Consider the following 21,486-nt stretch of genomic DNA (forward strand, 5'->3'; position numbering starts at 1 on the left):
AGTTTTTACATTTTAACCTACAGATACTGCTAACATTTCATTCAAAGAGACAATTTCAAATATTGAAGCCTTTATTTAAAAAAATACAAATACTTTAAGAAGTTGTGTGAAATTACATTTAAAACATACACATTTCAAATCATTTGCAGTAATACATTTAAAATAACACAAATTATAAACATACATACGTATAACACTGATTACAGGTTTAGTTAATCCAAAAATTATAATTTTATAATTTAAACAATGATTTTCTTTGGTTTTCCAGTTACAAGTGTTCGAAAGTGTACAAACTAAGTGTTCGAAAACTCAAAATCTTACAAAAAAAGTTTTGCAAGATCGAAAAATAAGATTTGCAAGCTTGCAAAATGTAAAAAAAATATAATATATCTGCAAAGATTATGTTGTTTTTGAGATTTGCTTCTTTAGAAGTGCAACTTTTTGTCAGTGTTCTCCCACTGTATAAGTTTGTTTTCCAGGTTTGAAACCTTAAATGGTGATCTGAAAACTGGTGTGCGAATGTGTGAGAAAAAGTTTTGAAACTCTGAAAACAGAGTTTTGTAGTGTTGCAAAGTGGTAAAAAAATAAAATCTCTGCCAATTTTGTTTTTAAGTTTTCCTTCCATTTCTAATGATGTTGCGCAATGGCAATTTTATTTTATTTTAATATATATATACATATACAATCTCAAAACTACAGTACTGCAGTTAACATGAGATCTTTTGTTTCATTAACAGACAGTAAATCAGATGTGAGAAATAGAAAAGTTTCAAATTCATCCTTACATTATGTTTACATGCTAGTAATCCATGCAGTCAGTGCACTACTATGAGAATATTTATCTAATGTGGGTTAATGTGAAATAATCAGCAGTCATAATATTTACTCATGCTTTTGATAAGTACATTTTGCCATCACCATGTTACAGATCTTTTGTTCTTGTTGCTAATTTAGAAGTTTTCCTCTGCCACCCATGCAAGGTTTTTGTCCAATACTAGACATAGAATTTAAAGGACAACACTCCATTCGAAATGTATACCAGCAGCCATATCACCCTGTAGCCCTAGACAACTTGCCCACTGAAGCTAAGTAGAGTTGCGCCTGGTCAGTACTTGGATGGAAAACCTCCTGGGGAAACTAGGTTGCTGCTGGTAGAGGTGTTAGTGCTCACCCTGTGGTCTGGGTCCTAACTCCCCAATATAGTAATGTGGACACTATACGGTCAAAAAAGCAAAGTCTTTTGGATGAGACTTTAAACTGAGGTCCTCCTGACTCTCTGTGAAAAGTCCCAGGATGTCATTGTGTGCCTCGGTATCCTGGCCAAACTTGCCCAGGGGCCTCATGCCCATAATTCAAATTGGTTATATCTCTCTGTCTCCTCTCCACTAAGCTGGTGTGTGGTGGGCGTCCTGGCGCAATATGGCTGCCGTCGCATCATCCAGGTGGATGCTGCACATTGGTGGTGGTTGAGGAGATTCCCCCCATTCATATCAAAAGTGCTTTGAGTGCTGCAAAAAAACGCTATAAAATGTAACAAATTATTAATTAATTATTATTATTATACCTTATGTATTCCTTACAGAATTAGTTACCTATGTAATTGTATTGTTGGTTTATTTACAGTAACTTTACCACAATTCTAATGCATCAGTGCACAGTAAATGGAATACTGTAAACTGTATCATTAATACCCGTAAACCACATATGCCCACAGACACACACACATGCACGCACGCACGCACGCACGCACGCACGCACGCACGCACGCACGCACACACACACACACAATTAGCTACATTGTTTAAATCACAGTATTTTATACAAGTAAAAAAACAGAACCATGTATTTACCGTATCCATGTATTTATTACAGTTATTGTTAAAACATTACTTTATAATAAATCAGTAATTTAATAAGAAAGAAGAATAAGGCAAATAAATAAATACAAAGACAGAGAGGGTGTTTATGATCATGATTTTAAGCTATTTGGAAGATCTAAGTACTGTGCCATAGAAGTGTGACACTTTATATCCAGTAAATAAACTTTAAATGAAGTGAAGTGATATCATTATGTTATTTCATTATTGCCTGCAGTTATTTCATTTTTATAGTTTTTTCCCCAACCAAGCCAACATCATAATGACAAGCTATTAATAATATAATAACTTATTGCATTATTGGCAAAACGCTATTACATTATTGATTCATAAATGTTATTACATTATTGGCTTTATTAGAATCAAATTATTACGTTATTGGACGTTATTACATTATCGGCTGCTACAACCTCTTGTTATATTCTTTTCTACATACATGTAATACATGTTTTTTTCCTTTCTACTCTAATTTAATAAACGAGTTTTAATAAGACTGTATATGTATCTTTCATTTGCCAAACATTTAATTCAAGAGCCGTCATGCATATATTCCCAACATCACATGTTTATATTGTTTCTAAGGATTACATATTAAGTTGGTTTAAACATACTTGACATACAAAGATAATATCATATCACATGAAACAGCCTGTGACATTAATACAGTGTACTTTCTCACAAATTAAGTAGCTTGTGACAATAATTCATTTGCAGCTTTCTGAACAACCGTTCTTACCCTATCTGGGAGGCGACTGCAGCACAGAAGGCTCCCTCCACCGAACAGCAGGGCACTGGATGCAAATCCCAACCACAGAGATGCACCTAACTGTTTTGGAGCCTCAATGATGCCAGGGCTGGTGACAGGGTTGAAGATAGCCTTGATGGTATTGAGAGCCACCCAGCAGACGGGGATCAAAAGCAAAATGGCAGCGCAAATGAGGGTGCCACCAGAGATGATCTGCACAACATACAGGTTAACTCGATCACAGCACATGGCGCCCACGGCGCCCACGATGAAGAAGAAAATTCCGAGCACTCCCATCACGATAACGACGATGCACAGAGCCCGGGCCGCCTGCAGGTCCGAGCTGAGGGTCATGGAGTCTTGGTTTTCACACTGCTTCTCTCCGGTGCTATCCTCACATCTCTCCCAGATTCCCTCCCATTTGGTGATCGGCTTTGCCACAGTGCTTAACCGGCCGGAGACCTTCCACTTGGGTAAAGCGCAGGACACAATGGCCCCGATCACACCTAAAGTAGCTAGGCCTAATCCTAGTTTCTTTGACTTTACGACTTCCATTCTGAGTGTGCTAATAAGTCTGTACAACAAAGAAAGGCTCTCAGAAGTTAATCTGTGCTTTATAATAGCCAACAAAGAGAAAGGGGAAGTTATCTTTGAAAACGTCCCTCCGGATAGAGAAGACACCCCTCGCTGCAGCCTGCAGATCGGAAACACAAAAGAAACGCGAAAATGTATTAAAGGCTCCACAGATCAGTAAGGTTTAAGTACCCCTTCATCGAAACTAAACCAAAGTTGTTTTTTAAAGATAAATAATTAGTAACATTAATTAATTAATTAATTTTAAACAATAAAGTAAAAAGCAATGACTGATGAAACCTGTTTATTTCAACAAACCACCATCATTGCAATCAGTGTTTCCATTTTATCAGCTCATTTGCATTTTAAAAGACACACCCAAAAACGGCAGATTTTTGCTGAGGCCTACAAAATGGCAATTTTGACTGCAATTATTAATTATCTGTGGGGTGTTTCGAGATAAAACTTCACATACGGACTCGGGTAAAGCCAAAGACTTATTTTGCATCTTTAAAAATTTCATCATATGACCCCTTTAAGGGCCAGATTTACAACAGCTTTAACGGCTTTCGCAAACCATCATTTTGGTGTTAAATAATGACTGAACTTACTAAAGACACGCAGTAAATATTTAGCTCTGAAAAGGTGTTATTTTTGCGACCTTATTGCATATGCATTTGTAGAAGTTTTCCTTTCAGGCGCAACAAGAGTATTTAAATTTAGTTTGCCAGAGGAATATACTTATATTCTTATTCTTATTAAATAATATTAATAATAATAGATATATTTATATATATATATCGTTTGCCAAGCCATGTTATGTTTAATTTGCCGGAGAAGAGATGAGGAGAAGTCACGAGGGGAAGTCAAATCAGGTGTTTCAAAAAAATATTTTAACCCTTTACCTTTCATCCTCCGTTTCTTCTGGTGTAAACTACTTTTACTTTGTTAGCTGGAATTCCCAGCCAACATTGATATGTGGGCCCCACGTGGGTCCGATCTGGGCAGCATGGGTTACATGTGGGCATGGGCTTCACATGTGCAATATATGTGGGTCCCACAAATCTGTATAATCAAATCAATTTTGTAATATTTATAGCTTAAATTATCTAATATAATTTTTAAAACATTTAAAATCATTTTGCAGAATTCCGCAGATTTTTCCACTATACCAACTATATTTATAGAAAGTATCTTTTGCATGTGTTTTTTTAAACCTTGCAAATGTTAACATGCAAGCGATTTTAAACAATTTGAGCGGAAGATGTTAAAGTGGGCTGTTTTATGTGCGCAAAGACAAGGACGCGTCGTGCACACATACTTAAATGGACGCAACACTCATAAGCGGACGCACGGAGACGCGCGATTCCTAAAGCATGCAAACACAAAATTATTTGGAAATACCACAGTCTTGGCACCTATTCTCATAAAAACATTCAGTTATGTTTTAAAGTAAGTGCAATCAGTTCAGAAAGAAATCAGATGTTTGTGTTGGTCTGAAAGTAGCAGTTCTTATCTGCTTGTGTTTCTGTCATTTATATTAAGTAAACAACAGAAAACAAAGGAAAATCACTTCTGTATCTAAAAACAGATTAATTATTCGATGAAGAAGACAGTGTTATTATTCATTTGATTCTATTTATGTACCTAAATATATCTTACTTTATTTGTAACTTTGTTCTTTTCTATTTTTTATGCTCATAATTTCTTAATTTGTTCTTATGTTATTTTCCCACCCCCAGTTTTACTGATCTGAAAAGTATTCGATCTATGACTCAAAAAACGCAATGTAATCCATTCAACCACTACTATACTGTATATTAAAATTATGTAATTTAAAAATGAGGTCCACCCTATTTCACCCCTATTCTGTGTAAAATTTCTGCCCTTGCCAGTGTTTCACACTAATTTGAGGGGTAAAAAATGTTTTAGAGTTTGAGTTAAGGGTAATTTGGGGTTTCTTTGATTAAAACCAGGATCAGATGATTACTGATCAAGGACGATCACATCTTACTTTGTGAAATCACAGCGACCCTATGATAAGGGGGTGGGGCTTGGCCAGGGGTTGGGGCTTAGCTAGGGGACCCCCCATAAGCTTTGACATAATTCGAACACTGGGGTGCTGTAAAGGGGGGGTAAACAATGACGATTCTCGGGGCCCACGAGTAAGAGGGGGCCCAGAGAAGCCCCCAAAATTGTGGTGCTAAAAAATATTTAATAGTAAAAATTATTAACTTTATTCTATTTGCGGTTTCCTGGTATCAAAAAATGTATTGGTTTAGGAAACACAAACGTCTGTGGGCCCCTTGCCCCCCTCTCAATTATTATAAAATGGTTCAGTCCGCCCAAATTGTATAATCCAGGCAACACAGCTTGACTTCACTTATAGCGTCGGCAGAATATCAACTTGACTGACAAGGAAGTGAAAATGCCTCAAAAATCTGGAAGTCAAAAACGGAAAGAGAAAAAAATAAGAAGTGAAAGAGGCAAAGGGTCGACATTATTTTACCCAATTTGCCTGCAAAAAATCTTGAACATTTTTCTTAAACACTAAATTCAAGAAAAATTTAAAGCAACACTATGTAGTTTTTTTTACCTTTAAATAATGTCTCTAAAATTATTTCAGTGATAGAACAACTTTTAACTGGACAAATTGTACTGTTGCTGCAACCTGAGCAGCCTCCTAGCTGCTACAAGCACACTCTGAAAGTGGCGGGTGGAGGGTAGGAAACACAGCCCGCCCCTCCCCCTGCCTGCATGATACCAGGCACTGTTGCGCTTTTCAACCACATGGGGGAGCTGTAAGTCATTTTAACATGGAAACTACATAGTGTTGCTTTAAGACAAATTTGCCCACCCCATTGGCAGATTTTTTTGCTTGTTTTATGCACAAAATCCCTTAAATGTAATATTTTTGGTCTAAAAACTAGACTTATTTTCTTGGGTCGTTTTGCTCATCAAGAAAAAACATCTTAATTTAAGAATTTTTTGATATTTTTACTGAAAAAAAAAAAACTAAGAATTTTTTTTTCTTGAAAATCATTTTTTTGCAATGATAAGGGAACTCAATTTTCTCCCCATGTTAGGTCAAGAAAACGCTGGAAAAAATAACAATACACAGTTTTAGTTAAACGTTCAACACTGCAAAAAATTACTTTCTTACTTAGTATTTTTGTCTTGTTTTCAGTAGAAATATCTAAAAATTCTTAAATTAAGATGCTTTTTCTTGATGAGTAAATGAGTCTAGTTTTAAGACAAATTAATATACAATTTAAGTGAAATTTGCCTTACCACAAGCAAAATGATCTGCTCATTGAATCGATTGTAAAATCGATTATCCATGTTTAAAAAAGACGTTTCCATTATCAACGCCAAATAACAGACAAACGTAAAGAGATCGCTGGAAACGCACAAGACAGCAATATTTCATATTTATTGTCATTAAGTTTCGTGCAGAATAACAAACAGCAACAGTAGTGCAACATTCTCGGGTACTTCGTTGCCAGCTGCGCAAGGTGGGGGTATTTCGTTCTGCCAATCTTCCATCTCAAAAGCGGGTCGCCGTCAGCTCGCAATGGTGGCTCCTTGTCATAACTAATCATCTCCTGTAAGGTCACAATTTCGACGCTCTCTCGTGTTGCACAGGTTTATTTACGTTGTCCTCCATTTTCTTTGCAAAACACTAGATGCAGCGATTGAAAGCGTGAAACTATAGGTGTGTAAAATTGCCTACTGCACTTTCGGAATTCTTTATTTTCTTTTTCTGCTTGTTTTTGAGTTTTGTTACATCTATATGTTTAATTATTTAATTCTTTTAAAATTAACAGTGTACATATTTGGTTAAAATCGATTACCTATTTTCGTTTTCGAAACTTTTTTTGGTTGGTCCGATCGATTGTGCAATCGATTTTCGAATGAAAAGTGACAGCCCTACCAGAGATCCTCTGCGATCTTCAAAATCCCTCTGCCACACCATCTCCTCTCACTCACAATGTTATTTCCTAAACCGGGGGATACTCTGTGTTCGAGCTCATTTCCAAGCTCAGAGCCCTCTCCCTGGACAGCACACCAAATATGTTTACAAATTGAATCTATCCTACTTATTTGTACGTGTGAACTTGTGTGAACGACCAGTAGCGTAACGAGCCAACACCGGGCCCCTAAGCAGGATTATCAAGGCGGGCCCTTTACTACAGCACGTAATGTGACGCAATGTCCACAAGCAGGCTACAATGAATGGGACAGGACAGGATCATAGAGACATGAGATGACTGACAAAATCAGAAATAGCCTACGCGCACCACAGCAAAAACATAACATCGGTGACAGCGCACCAAACAACACTGCTGGTGACAGCACACTATAACATTTTGTTACTCACTGCTATGACTACACACACACATACACCTAGGTCTAAATACATAAAAAAGATGCTCACTTACATTCAGGGGTTAAATTGGGATTTGTTATGTGGGGGGGCTCTGCGGGGAGGGGTACTTCCATGGGTAACATGTTTAATACTGATGACAGCAAAGCCACTGGTGTGTTTCAGTGACATTCTGGACCTCTGATAGGATTTGATAAGTTTCAGCTTTAAAGCTGTGCCAGAGGTTGACCCCAAATATTTTAAAAAGAGCATCTGAATTTTAAATGATGCAAATCTATGAGTTTGACACCCTATATCCATTTGTTCCACATGTCATTATGCACAATTGATCAAACTTTAAAGGAAGTTAAAAGAATTAACCTCCTTGAATAATTCTAGGCATAAGATACCCAAAAAGACTCTTACATTTCTTATAAATTAGCCATAGAGATTCCCTATGCTGGTCAGCAGCTAAAACAATCATATAGTTAGGTTTGATTTGTGTAATCAAAATACATTATTTTATTCAACTATGCCTATACAATGAGTTATATCCAGTGTTATCCAGTTAACATACTGTAATTAAATGTGAGTGACAAATACTTTAATTCTTTACACGTTTCTAGTCTTCTATTAAGTTTTCTCGACGTGGGCACCATTCTTACCTCTCTCTCTCTCTCTCTCTCGCTCGCTCTCTCTCTCCTCTACAATGTCAAATGATCCTGTGTGAGAGCGCGTTCTTGCAGTTGAGTTTTTTTCGCTTGAGTTGCATAACTTGCGCGAAGACGCGTTTAAAGGGGAAAGCGTGTGTTTTCGCGTCAATTGCGCCGCCCAATTCGCGTCATTTGCATTGCCCTGTGCGAGGGCGCACCTGGTTGCGTCTTTGCATTGACTTTGTATGTAATCTGTTCGCGCAAATCGTTAAACTTGCGTTGGTGAGTATGCCCTATAATGAATGGAAACGCATTATTCCCTTCACTTTAGTGCACACGCACCAGCGCAGCGAGTGCACGTGCACAAGCGCAGCTGGTACACTGGCAAGAGCAGAGCGAGACCTTCAGCCTATGTGCCGGGTCTTAGCCCCGGACGGCCCCGTTGAATACCCGTGAGAAAGCCTGGGAACAGCGGATAGCAACGAATATTTGATAGGGCCCGCCGATCAAATTCTTCCAGATCGGGCGGGCCCCTGATTGGTCCGGGCCCGTAAGCAACGCTTACCCTGCTTACCGATAGTTACGCCCCTGTGAACGACACAATATACAATATTTATGCATATTAACGTGTTTTTTCCTGTTATAAAAACATGAATTTATAATGATTATTAGTGGAACTGAAGGTTGGATTAAACTTGAAACGCATGTGATCGTTGTCATCATTGAGGCGACCAATCACGTAAAGCTGTGTCGTCATCACAACTCCGTGCAGCTGTTCTGGAGAGGCTGCACCGGCTGAGCTAGCCGACTACTCTCTAAATGCTCTCGCGGTACTTTAAAACCATATGACACAGTCACGTGCCTTCAGCGCCAGCTCAAGTTGGACAAAATTACTAACCGACATGCACTGCTTCAAGTCAGCCACCGATCGGTCGCCTATTAGGCTTTGTTCAACTTCATGCGGCGCTGCAAGAATTGACAGCCAGATGACGTCAAAGTTTTTTATGGTCATATGTGAAATTGACATTGTTGATCGTGTTTATCTGTGTTACAGGTAAGCTGATGGAAATATATTTTAACGTTTTAATCATTCTGTTGCTTATATTGTGTCATATTAAAGTAACTTTGAGTGAGAGAAGTTAAATTAATCTAGTTTAATAATGGTGTACAGTTGCTATTACATCATATATTGGCTTTCATCTTCTCTAGTAAGATCAGGGAATGAGGGACCTTCTATCTTACTATATGGGTGCAGTCGGCCTAAAGGGGGGACTAAATGGCTTGGTTAGGCTGCAGAAGTATGGTGGTGAAGTTGCACATTTCGGGGCTGCATGAGGGACTGCTCCAAAATCCCTCACAGGCGGAAACCTATACCAGAGAGATCCAGAAGCTGGGTATGTCAAGAAGTTGACTCTCTCTGAAGCAACAGATGCCCCAGAGTCTTGGTATATACCTCATCACATTGTGCATCATAATGGAAAGGACCGCATTGTATTTGATTGTTCTTTCTCCTATCAGAATCAATGTCTGAATTCACAATTGCTTCCTGGTCCAACCCTTGGGCCTTCCCTCCTTGGAGTTCTCCTTCATTTCAGGCAGCACAAGATTGCCATCAGCGGTGACATTAAGTCCATGTTCCACCAGGTGCGCCTGCTACCCCAAGATAAACCCCTCCTGCGCTTCCTCTGCCGTGACCTAGACATTAAATCCCCTCCAACTATTATGAATGGCAAGTCATCCCATTTGGCACCACCGCCAGCCCATGCTGTGCCATTTATGCCCTCCAGAGGATTGCCAAGGATGCACAGGCCGATGAGCGTGTTACCTATTCCATACAACGCTGTTTCTATGTGGATAATTGCCTTCAAAGTCTCCCCACATCAGATGAAGCTACGGACCTTTTTCACTGCCTGCGTGCAACCCTCTCCTCTGGTGCCTTTGACATTAGACAATGGGCCAATAATGACCCCAAGGTCATTTGTGATCTCCCTCCCAATGCTAGGTCAGAACAGGCAGAGCTCTGGCTGTCACACCATCCTTCTCTTGACCCCATGGAATCTACTTTAGGCCTTCATTGGAATTGCAATACGGATACCCTGAAATACAGGCATAGAGCCATTGAAGCTACTACTCCATCCATGCGTCACATCTTCAGAGTACTTGCAAGCCAGCATGATCCTCTTGGTTACATCCTCCCCTACACAACAAGAACCAAGATAATTGTCCAGCACCTGTGGGCAAAGGCAAGAGAATGGGATGACCCAAACCTTCCCCACAACATCCTAGAAGCCTGGCTTTCCTGGGAAGGAGAACTCTCTAATCTCTCCTCAATAGTACTCCCCCGTTGTTTTATCCATTGGACAGCAGACAACCCCTCAGCCATCCTAGACCTGCACATCTTCTGTGATGCGTCAGAGCACTCTTATGGCGCAGTCGCTTAAATGCGCACTGAATATGATGAACAGGTGAATGTATCCTTCCTAATGGCGAGGTCCCGTGTTGCACCCAAAAAACAACTCTCTATCCCTCGACTTGAATTATGCGCAGCCCTCATTGGAGCTCAACTGTTCAACCTCCTCCAAACAGAACTCACCCTCAAAATCAGACAGGGTACTTTATGGAGTGACTCTACCACTATGTGGATTCCCCGAACAACCCAGCTGATGAACTGACTAGAGGAAAGCATCTATCTGAGCTAAGTGAGCCTTGCAGGTGGAACCAAGGACCTGCCTTCCTCCTGCAACCCCCTGACCTGTGGCCAACTAATGCCACAATAGATCAAGCTGAAGATCCCGTAGAGTTACGTAAAGCCCAGTTTCTGTGGTGCCGTATTTCTTAACCAAAAGCCCTCCATCTCTAACCCTACCCAATTCACCACCTTTCAGGATCTCCTTGACTCTTCGCTGCCTCCCATCATGGGTTGACAGAGCCTCCTGCAACACCATCAGCAGCAACCTACCTCGATGCAAAGATTGCCATCCTAAGACAGGCCCAGCTTGATTCCTTTGGAAATGATCTGGCATGTCTTCAGTCCCACAAGCCCCTTCCACATTCCAGTCGTCTTCTCTCTCTTGCTCCAGAACTAGATTCAATGTCAGGTCTCATTCGAGTAGGCGGAAGGTTACAGCAAAGCAATGACCTACCCCCTGATGTTATACATCCAGTTGTCCTAGACCCTGCCCATCCATTTACAAAACTTATAATTAAAGATTGTGATGACCACCTACATCATCCTGGGCCAGAGAGGCTATTCGCTGAGCTAAGAAGGAAATTCTGGATCCTGAGAGGTTGTGAGGCTGTCAGGAAACATCAGCACAGATGTGCTAAGTGCCAGCAGTCCCGTGCCAAACCCCTTATTCCCCAAATGGCTGATCTTCCTCCTGCTCGCCTACGCCTCTGCAAACATCCCTTTTATTCCACCGGGATAGATTGTTTCGGGCCCTACACTGTGAAAGTTGGACAATGGGGTGAGAAAAGTTGGGGAATATTTTTTTAATGCCTGACAACTAGGTGTGTACATTTAGATCTACTTAGTCACATGAATGTAGATTCCTTTTTAATGGCATTAAGGCGCTTTATAGCTCGCAGAGGCAAACCTTTCGAGCTGCTCTCTGACAGAAGTACCAACTTATCGGGGGCAACAGAGAGCTACAGGAAGTCTACCAATCCCTGACTTCTGACCTCCAGGCAGTGTTGGCTAAACAGAGGATCTCCTTCAAGTTCAACCCCCCCCACGCACCCCACTTCAGTGGAACGTGGGAGCGTGAAATACGTTCCATCAAGATTGCCCTGCAGACCACCCTAGGTGCCCAAGCAGTCACTGAAGAGGTGTTACGCACAGTGATGATTGAAATCGAAGGTATCCTCAATTCAAAGCCCCTTGGTTATGTCTCTTCTGACATTGCAGATCCTGATCCGGTGACTCCTAACCTGTTGCTCATGGGGCGGCATGACTCTTCCCTCCCCTTAGTAACATATCCTGACTCTGAGCTATGCAGTCGCCGTCAATGGCGTCATAGTCAGATCCTTTCTGATTACTTTTGGTCCCACTTCATTAGAAATTATCTTCCTTCTCTCCAGTCTAGACAGAAGTGGTACACTGATAAACCTAACCTTCAAATAAATACTGTTGTTCTCATCCTTGACACTTAGCTCCCTCGATCCCTCTGGCCATTATTTGGGTCATTTTAAACCAGAAATGCGTTCTGTCCTATAGTTACCCAGCCCTGGGTTACATGTTTTTTAGAGTGCATGTATTTATTACCGTTATTAATGAAACATTACTTTATAATAAATCAGTAATTTAATATGAAAGAAGAATGAGGAAAATAAATACATACAAAGACAGAGAGGGTGTTTATGATCATGATTTTAAGCTATTTGGAAAGCCAAGTACTGTGTCATGGAAGTGTGACACTTTATATCCAGTAATTAAACCTTTAAGGTTTATGAAGTAATAAATGAAGTTAAAACTTATTACATTATTGGATCATAAATGTTATTACATTATTGGCAAATTATTACATTATTGGCAAATTATTACATTATTGGCTTTATTACAACAAAATTATTACTTTATTGGATGTTATTACGTTATCGGCTGCTACATCCTCAAATAAATTGTGGAATGATAAGTTTTTAAGTAAATGTAATACGGCTACTTTATCTTCACATGAACACTCAAATTATGCATTTATTTGATGATTTAATGGTATTTTAAGCTACATTAAAAAAATAGAAAAATAAAATAAATAAAAAACTTTTTTCCAGTGGGAGTATACCCACTTCTTTATTAGATGGCATGGGGTTTACCCACTTCTAAATATTATTTTCATAATGATCCTTACGCTGAGAAGTCAAGAAGCAGTGACAATACTGTGCAGCTCATTTAGAAGTGAACTAATTATGCAAGACTATAGTCATCACATGATGTTTAACCTTAGTTGTGGCCTAAATTAAAGAGTATACCCACTTCTCCAGGTACCACTGCTTTGACGTTATTACTATATCCTGTATACTCTACTCCAATTGTTTTAGTGTAAAATAAGCATTTTATGTTACTTACACGGCAATTAAATCCAACGCTGTCAAAAACTCACAATGCATTGGAGGGTCTCTGGTGACATCTGCTGGAGGAAACATAACAAAGCAATTACATAAGAAATCCATAACCACCCCAGGTAAAGATGAAGTATACACTCTAAATAAAAAACGGTGCTATATAGCACCAAGTGGTTCTTTGCTCGTAATCATAGAAGAACCGTTTTTAGTGCCATATAGCACCGGTGAAGCACCAGTGAAGAACCATATGGGGGCCATATAGCACCACTATAGCACCACATATGGTTCTACATAGCACTGGTTCTACACAGGTGCTTCACCGGTGATATGTTGCACTAAAACGGTTCTTCTATGATTACGAGCAAAGAACCACTTGGTGCTATATAGCACCGTTTGTTTTTAGAGTGTATTTTAATTTACTAAAATTATAATTAAATACATATAATTAAAAACAATATAATTAGGCCGAACATATAATTGAAATATAATTAAATACACTATCATTAAAATCTAATTAAATAAAATACAATATAATCCACTACATATAAATCATTCAAACATTAAATATTAAATATAATTAAAACAAACTGATATTAATCTTACAAATTTATGAACAAAAAACACAGCACACATTTAGGCTTCAATGTGGCCTCTTAGGTCTCCACTCGCGACAAAAGGTCCAGTAGGGTCCTTAACACAGAAACAAACACTTATAAATGTCAAGGTCATGGGTTTGATGAACAGAAACTCTTCAGTCAGAGCAGTGCAAGTTATTTTAAAGTATCCGCCAAATGCATAATCTAATGTAAAAGTCAAAAGTGAACTCACATCAATGATGACCTTCGTAAACATACTGAGGACCCGGGTCTGTTTTTTTAATTCCTCTTCTTTTTTTGCAATTGCCTCCCGAAGCCTCCAGTATTTTTCAATATGCACTTTCCTTCTACAGCATTTACCGATCTTTAAAATTATATTACAAATCATACAGTATTATTATTCGACATTTAAATATTTTTATAAAGACCACATAATATCAGTTTGCATTTAAACACTATTATTAAGCCCATATTAATATTTACACATTTACAATATTTAACAAACATTATTTTTTTATGAAATCAAATGTACAGTATTATTAAGCACACTAAATAGCCTACTATTAAACCACATTTATACAGCATTTATCGACATTTAAAAGTATTATCAAGTACGGCGTTATAAAGCATACATTATTAGCCTATTATTTTTATTTAAAATTTAAGCAATATTAAATATCATAATAAAGCACACATTTTTTTACAGGAATTGTTACTAAAACATGTATGCAGGTTACAAAGCATCACGATTTAAGATCTCTTGTCAAGTCTTGGAAATTGTCCCATATCGGCCCTATTAACTAAATCAAACGGGTTCCATTATAAATACTAGCTGTTTACCAAAACCATTACTACATTTACTAATAAAGTATTTTGGGCCAACCCGAGTAGGATTTAATGGCATTTCACTGGTTCCTATCTGTCAGAAAACATCCCACCACCAATAGAATACATAACTATTTACCCCATTATAGTATCAATTAAAACCAATACAATCGGATTAATAAAAAACTTTTAGAAACTCATTCATCCAATAGAACCTCAGTTAAATGAATACATGCATGTGGTCTAACTAAAAAAGACAAGCGAAACATTTTTTTATTACTAGGATATTAAGTAAAGATCACGATCCATGAAGATATTTTGTACATTTCCTACCATTAATATCTCAAAAATGTTTTTCTCATAGTAATATGTGTTACTAAGGACTTCATTTGCACAAATCACGAATAATAGGTGTGAAGTGAATGAGTGCAATCTATGAAATGACATGAATTACATTTTCTGCGTGTCTCTTATTTAGAAACCCGAGCTTTTTGGAATTAATAAAAAAATCTTAAAAAAGCTGCTTATATCAAACTTTTTTTAAAACATTTGTAAAAAATACCCCTTTCGTTTTATTTAATTAAACAAGACTAGAAAAGTTTGATAAAATGCTGCACTCTAATAATAAAATATTCGTTTATAATTACAGACTTCGGAAAGAGATGATCTTTTAATTACTTCAAGTTGAAGCAATCTTTATTGTCAATCTAGGTGAATATAAAATAAATAAGTAAATACACTGTTAGACATTTCTGTAATTTTTACAGTTATTTACTGTATATCACCCAGTATAATACTGTAAACGATTTATACAGTACATAACTGTAATTCGCGTTGCATTTTGGGAATTTTCTGTGACATCATACATCATATACAGTAATTTACTGTATTTTTGAAAATTGCTGTATGCTACTGTATATTTTCTAACAGTCTTTTGGCGGTATTTTCCTTATTCACACAAATCCTTATTTTATTTTTCTCAAAATCATCATTTTTGACAATTGTATACACACGCACGTTGACTTATTTTAGCTAAGGAACCATGTAGCAGCACAGGTGTTCGGAGGACCGATTTCAGGTGTGCACATAAACTAAAGAGTTTTCAAACAAGACTTTCCCTGGGACAGCGGCGCTTTTCAGTTGAAGATACACGAGAGGAGAGACTGAAAAAAGACCAGCAAGGTAAAATAATCTATATAACTTTAAGTTATTTATTATCAGACCCGCGGTTGTTGTTTACCCGAACGGGACATTTTAAAACCGTTAACCGGACGCGTTGCTTAACGTTTAACGGTAGTTTACCCAAGTCAGTATAAACCTTATTAATAAATCATACTATGTGTATGCAAGCCTACGAGCACGCGTGGTGCGTTAAATTACACGCTAGTGTTTTCCTTTTATAAAACTATTATGAAGAAATGCTTAACGTAGCCTAATGTATACATAAATGATATGAAAAGATCAGATTTAGTTTATAATGTTACCTGAGAGAATAATTTATTAATATAAAAGCATATTTAAAAAAGTACTCTAAATTACATGAAGCTGGGAGGAAAACTCTTAATGTGTAAGTAACCACGTTGTGTTTATATTCTCATCCGCTTGGCTTTACCTGTTACATGAATTATGCGTTATTAATAAGGTGTATAACTAAATTTTATATTTCAATTTCGTCAATTTCGTTAAACTACGTTAAGCATTCAATTTCGTTAAGCATACGTTAAGCATACGCCCACTGTCATAACACACAGACCTGTGGCAATGTGCAGTGATTCGAGTAGTGTACATCTACTCTGGTTATCATTTTAAAACAGTATTTACTGAAAAATATGAGTGTTTAGCATCATGTATTAAATGTGTTAAATATGTCCTTTTTTTCCCTGCATTTATTCTGCTGTCTAAAATTATTTGGGAGGATAAATTAAGGAGGATGTAACAAAATACACTGCAAGAACTGGAATGAGAGACAAGTGAGGATGAAGAGGACAGAATATCCATCCTTTCTTCACCACCTCACAGTTTGAGTGAAACAACTTGTATTAGGTGAGACACTTCTTAATAAGATACAGTATGTGCTGCATATATGGGTTAGTTAGGTCTCCCTAATTGCAGCTGTAACAAACAGTACTGTAAAAAACTGTGGTTCAAAATAATTATGACCATCTTTCTTTTGCTTACAGGACTCACAGGATTATTTTATAACAAGACTGATTATCTTATACCAGAAGTATGGTATTTTTTTGAAGCTACTTCAAAAGTCTTGTATCACACTGAAGGGGCTTATTTCCCAATAACTACCGGCTGCCTCTACATTATCCCGCTTATTACACGGCTACTTGCCACATAAGAAAAAAAACTGGACATGAATATGAATTTGAAACATTTTATTGGCATATTTGTTTTAAATTAACATTTCTGTCCTTCCGCGAAACTTTGCACAGATGCATAAAATGATCGTAATACCTTATTAAGATCATCTGCTTCATACTTGTCTGTCTCCATTTTTTCTCTTTTAGCCAGTCTTTGAGAAGTTTTAATCCCCATTCTGTATTTTTGTGTGTGCTGGCTTCGTAGCTGTCGTGCTCTATTTTGTCAAGTTTAGTCTCAGTAAGCTGTCTGTGTCTTGTCATGGTTGTCGAGTGTTTGTCACAAGATGGCGCCAAACAGACAGTAATCTTTATTGATCTTTATTGGCGCGGAGCGATTTTACTCATACAAGTAGTCCGGCTATGCGTTATTAATTTGGAGTTATTATTTGAAAAGAACGAACCTGCAAATGTCTCAACTGACCAATCAGAATCAAGCATTCCAGAGTGCCATGTAATAAGAATGTTTATATGCAATATTTTAACAGAACATTAAGAAATAATGTTTTTCAACAGTTTGTAAATAATAGAATGTAATGTTTTTTATCATTACAAGCAAAAACATTCATAACGTTATTGGGAACTTTGGGAACTTTCAAGGAACGTTCTTAGAACCTTTCTCTGTGGTTGAGCATTGTGTTAGCATCATAAAATGCCATGGGTTCGAACAAGGGAATGCACATGCTGATAAAAAAAAATATACTTTGCATTGCACTGTGTGTTATTTGCCTTTTTCTGTAAATGTGAAGATAAATATAAAGACAGACAGTCATTGTTTCATTTTAAACCAGTTCTATTTTAAGAGAACTTAACTAGACTAAATAAAAGTGTCACAAAAATTTTTATTTTGCTATTATGATGCTGATTTTGTGGTGTTATGGGTTTTCTGGTTACAGTGGTAGTGGATCATGATCCCCTCTCTAGCTTCAAAAGTAGGATGCAAAATGTATAACACCTAATCATTATAGCATAACTTGACATAATTTAAAGTCATATAAAGGCAGACATGATTCCGTGTGAAGTCCCATGCCAAAGACTCTCTAAATACTGCATCTACACATTCTTCCTGATGTGTATATTTTGTTTGTATATCCTGGTTGTTGCAGACCTGACAGTAAACTTGACTGTGAGCATCCATCAGGTATAGCTGTTTACTTGCATTACTCATTTAGAGAAATGAAGGGTCAAAATTGATTATATTTTCATCACCCCTTTTTGTATGTCTTTGGGACACTTGAAATATATAGCACATATAATGTGGAGCCATTTTATAATGCGGTCACAGACTACTCCCATTGTAACTGGAAAACCAAAGAAAATCATTGTTTAAATTATAAAATTATAATTTTTGGATTAACTAAACCTGTAATCAGTGTTATACGTATGTATGTTTATAATTTGTGTTATTTTAAATGTATTACTGCAAATGATTTGAAATGTGTATGGTTTAAATGTAATTACACACTTCTTAAAGTATTTGTATTGTTTTAAATAAAGGCTTCAATATTTGAAATTGTCTCTTTGAATTAAATGTTAGAAATATCTGTAGGTTAAAATGTAAAAATTAATTTTATCTAAAAATTATAGCTAATTTAAATATAATAAAAATGAATGTATAAAAAAATAAAAAGAATAGTAGTATAGTATACAGTAATATACAGTAAACCTGGGTTTTTTACAGTAGCACACTGTATAACATATTTACAGTAGCATTTAAATACTGTAAAATGGAAATACAGTTTAGAACTGTAAATCTTATTTACAGTAGCCTACTGGCAACAGTGTTGCCAGTAGGTTACTGTAAAAATCCTTGAAAATGTCTAACAGTGTAGATAAAAATATGAACATTTAACATTTTAAAAGCAAAATTGAAACTGAAGATTACTATGACATGAATTGCAATAACCTAAAAATAAAGAAAATAAATAACAACTAAAACATTTAAATTAAATGTTTCTACTTACCCAATTGTTTAAAATCATGTTGCTTGTTTTAAAAGGTGACTAAAGGTCAAAACTGATTTTACATAATAAAGCATACTTTTATTTTTCATTTTAAACGAATATCTGACTATTTATTTATTTAGACGAATATTAGTAATGAGAAAGTTTTTTAAAACATTTTGTTATGTTCGCACAAATGCTGTATGGACACAGATATTAATAAGCTCAGCAAGTTTGTTGTAATGCTTATTATGCTTTCGTGAATTCTTGTCTAAACAGATGTTTTTGAACTATTCTGTGTATATGTGTATTGGTGGGCGCACTTGCGCGTTTGTGCTTTTCCAATCTGTCAGTCAGCCATGTTGAAGCCAGCTTCATCCAAAACACGAGAATGTGAGGGGTCTCGATTCCTTCCAATGCCATTATTCTCTACAATATAGTTTAAAAACAACAACATCAAATCAGTCATGCAGAAAAGCCAGTTACAGACAATTACATAGGAATGTTCTGTTCTCCACAAATTCAATATACTACTGGCCCCTACTCCAGTGATTCCAAACCTGTAGTTTTTAGGCTAAATGGTGAAGTCAGATAAATCAAACATTTATACATGGATAACCTGGATACTCAAATCAGGTATAGTGGGTACTGAAGCCAAAAAAGTTTGGGAACAACTTCTTAATTGTAAAAAGGTTATAATGATGGATAACCAGTACTGACTTGCATGTAAATACCGCAGCTCTTTCACTCTATCAGAGTTCTTCTCAAATGCTTATAGAGTTGCCATTTTGGAATATGGCATTGTCTTGTAGGGATTGCAGCTCGGATCTGTCTCAATGGGATAGCATTTTGCCATTGCATTGAATTAATTAATTAATTAATTAGTATACCTTATGTATTCCTTACAGAATTACAGTGTTATCCATGTAATTGACAATTGTTTTGTTGTTTAACTTACAGTAACTTTACCGCAATCCAAATGCATCAGTGCACAGTGAATGGAATACTACTGTATCATCAATACAGTTTTCTACAGTTTACATTAATATACACATCCTGGGCATTAGCCACATTGTTTATAAATCACAGTATTTTATGCAAGTTAAAAAAAACAGAACCACGTACTTACCGTATCCATGTATTTATTACAGTTATTGTTAAAACATTACTTTATAATAAATCAATAATTTAATAAGAAAGAAAAATGAGGAAAATAAATACATACAAAGACAGAGAGGGTGTTTATGGTCAAGATTTTAAGCTATTTGGAAGAAGTACTGTGCCATGGAAGTATGACACTTTATATCCAGTAAAAAAACTTTAAATTAAGTGATATCATGTTATTTCATTATTGCCTGCAGTTATTACATTTTTATAGTTTTTCCCAAACCAAGCCGATAACATAATGACCAGCACATTATGGGCAAAACCTTATTGATTTATAAATGTTACTACATTATTGGCTTTATTAAAATAAAATTATTACGTTTTGGACGTTATTACTTTATCGGCTGCTACAACCTCTTGTTATATTCTTTGCTAATACATATTTTTCCTCTCTACTCTACTCTAATAAACTATAGTTTATATAAGACTGTATATGTATCTTTCTTTTGCCAAACATGTAATTCAAGAGCCGTCAACATCACAGGTTTATAATGTTTCTGAGGATTACATATACAGTTGGTTCAAAAAACTTGGCATATAAGGATAATTTGCATATCACAAGAAACAGCCTGTGACATTAATACAGTGTATGTTCTCACAAATTAGCTTGTGACATTAATTCCTCGCCGGTGTGCTCAATAACCTTTTTAATAACCTTTTCCGGGAGGCAGTTGCAGCACAGAATGGTCCCTCCACCGAACAGAAGGGCACTGGACGCCCATCCCAAATACAGAGATGCACCCATCTCTTTCGGAAACTCGTCGATGTAAGAATCAGATCTGATGAAATCCTTGAAGATAGCCCTGATGGTACTGTAAGCCGCCCAGCACACGGGGATCAAAAGCAAAACGGCAGCGCAAATGAAGGTGCAGCCAGCGGCGAACATAACTCTGGCTTTGGCGCGTTCCTCCTTCACGCATCGAGTGCACTTGGCGCCCCTGATGAAGAAGGAAAATCCGAGCACTCCCATCACGATAACGACGAAGCACAGAGGCCGGGCCGCCTGCAGGTCCGAGCTGAGGGTCATGAAGTCAGGGATTTTACACTGCATCTCTTCGGTGCTATCCTCCTCACATCTCTCCCAGATTCCCTCCCATATGGTCTGCCCTGTCTTAAACCGGACGGAGACCTTCCACATGGGTAGAGCGCAGGACACGATCGCCCCGATCCAACCTAAAATAGCTAGACTTAGTCCTAGTATCTTTGACTTTACGACTTGCATTCTGAGTGTCCTAATAAGTCTGTACACCAGAGAAAGGCTCTCAGAAGTTAATCGGCGCTTTATAATAGCCAACAAAGAGAAAGGAGAAGATT

General features: G+C 37.2%; 2 protein-coding genes and 1 long non-coding RNA gene across 3 annotated transcripts; 1 reads left to right on the forward strand and 2 right to left on the reverse strand.

Moving 5' to 3' along the window:
• Nucleotides 1-1,953: 1,953 nt before the first annotated feature.
• LOC135734181 (claudin-4-like) lies at nt 1,954-3,293 on the reverse strand. Its single transcript, XM_065253104.2, has one exon. It carries the CDS (start codon nt 3,175-3,177, stop codon nt 2,560-2,562), a length of 618 nt encoding a protein of 205 aa, XP_065109176.1. The 5' UTR covers nt 3,178-3,293; the 3' UTR covers nt 1,954-2,559.
• Nucleotides 3,294-15,437: 12,144 nt separating this feature from the next.
• On the forward strand, nt 15,438-18,557 carry LOC141281978 (uncharacterized). Its single transcript, XR_012336430.1, has 3 exons — nt 15,438-15,878; nt 16,623-16,739; nt 16,877-18,557. It is a non-coding gene; the product is annotated as an uncharacterized lncRNA (long non-coding RNA).
• Nucleotides 18,558-20,253: 1,696 nt separating this feature from the next.
• LOC135768385 (claudin-4-like) lies at nt 20,254-21,486 on the reverse strand. The gene has a single exon (XM_065277622.2). It carries the CDS (start codon nt 21,392-21,394, stop codon nt 20,768-20,770), a length of 627 nt encoding a protein of 208 aa, XP_065133694.1. The 5' UTR covers nt 21,395-21,486; the 3' UTR covers nt 20,254-20,767.

This window comes from Paramisgurnus dabryanus, chromosome 3 (genome assembly GCF_030506205.2).
Source record: "Paramisgurnus dabryanus chromosome 3, PD_genome_1.1, whole genome shotgun sequence".
Lineage (NCBI taxonomy): Eukaryota > Metazoa > Chordata > Actinopteri > Cypriniformes > Cobitidae > Paramisgurnus > Paramisgurnus dabryanus.

Coding starts and splice junctions, on each gene's coding strand:
- LOC135768385 (XM_065277622.2), bottom strand. CDS start 21,394: ATGCAAGTCGTAAAGTCAAAGATACTAGGACTAAGTCTAGCTATTTTA.
- LOC135734181 (XM_065253104.2), bottom strand. CDS start 3,177: ATGGAAGTCGTAAAGTCAAAGAAACTAGGATTAGGCCTAGCTACTTTA.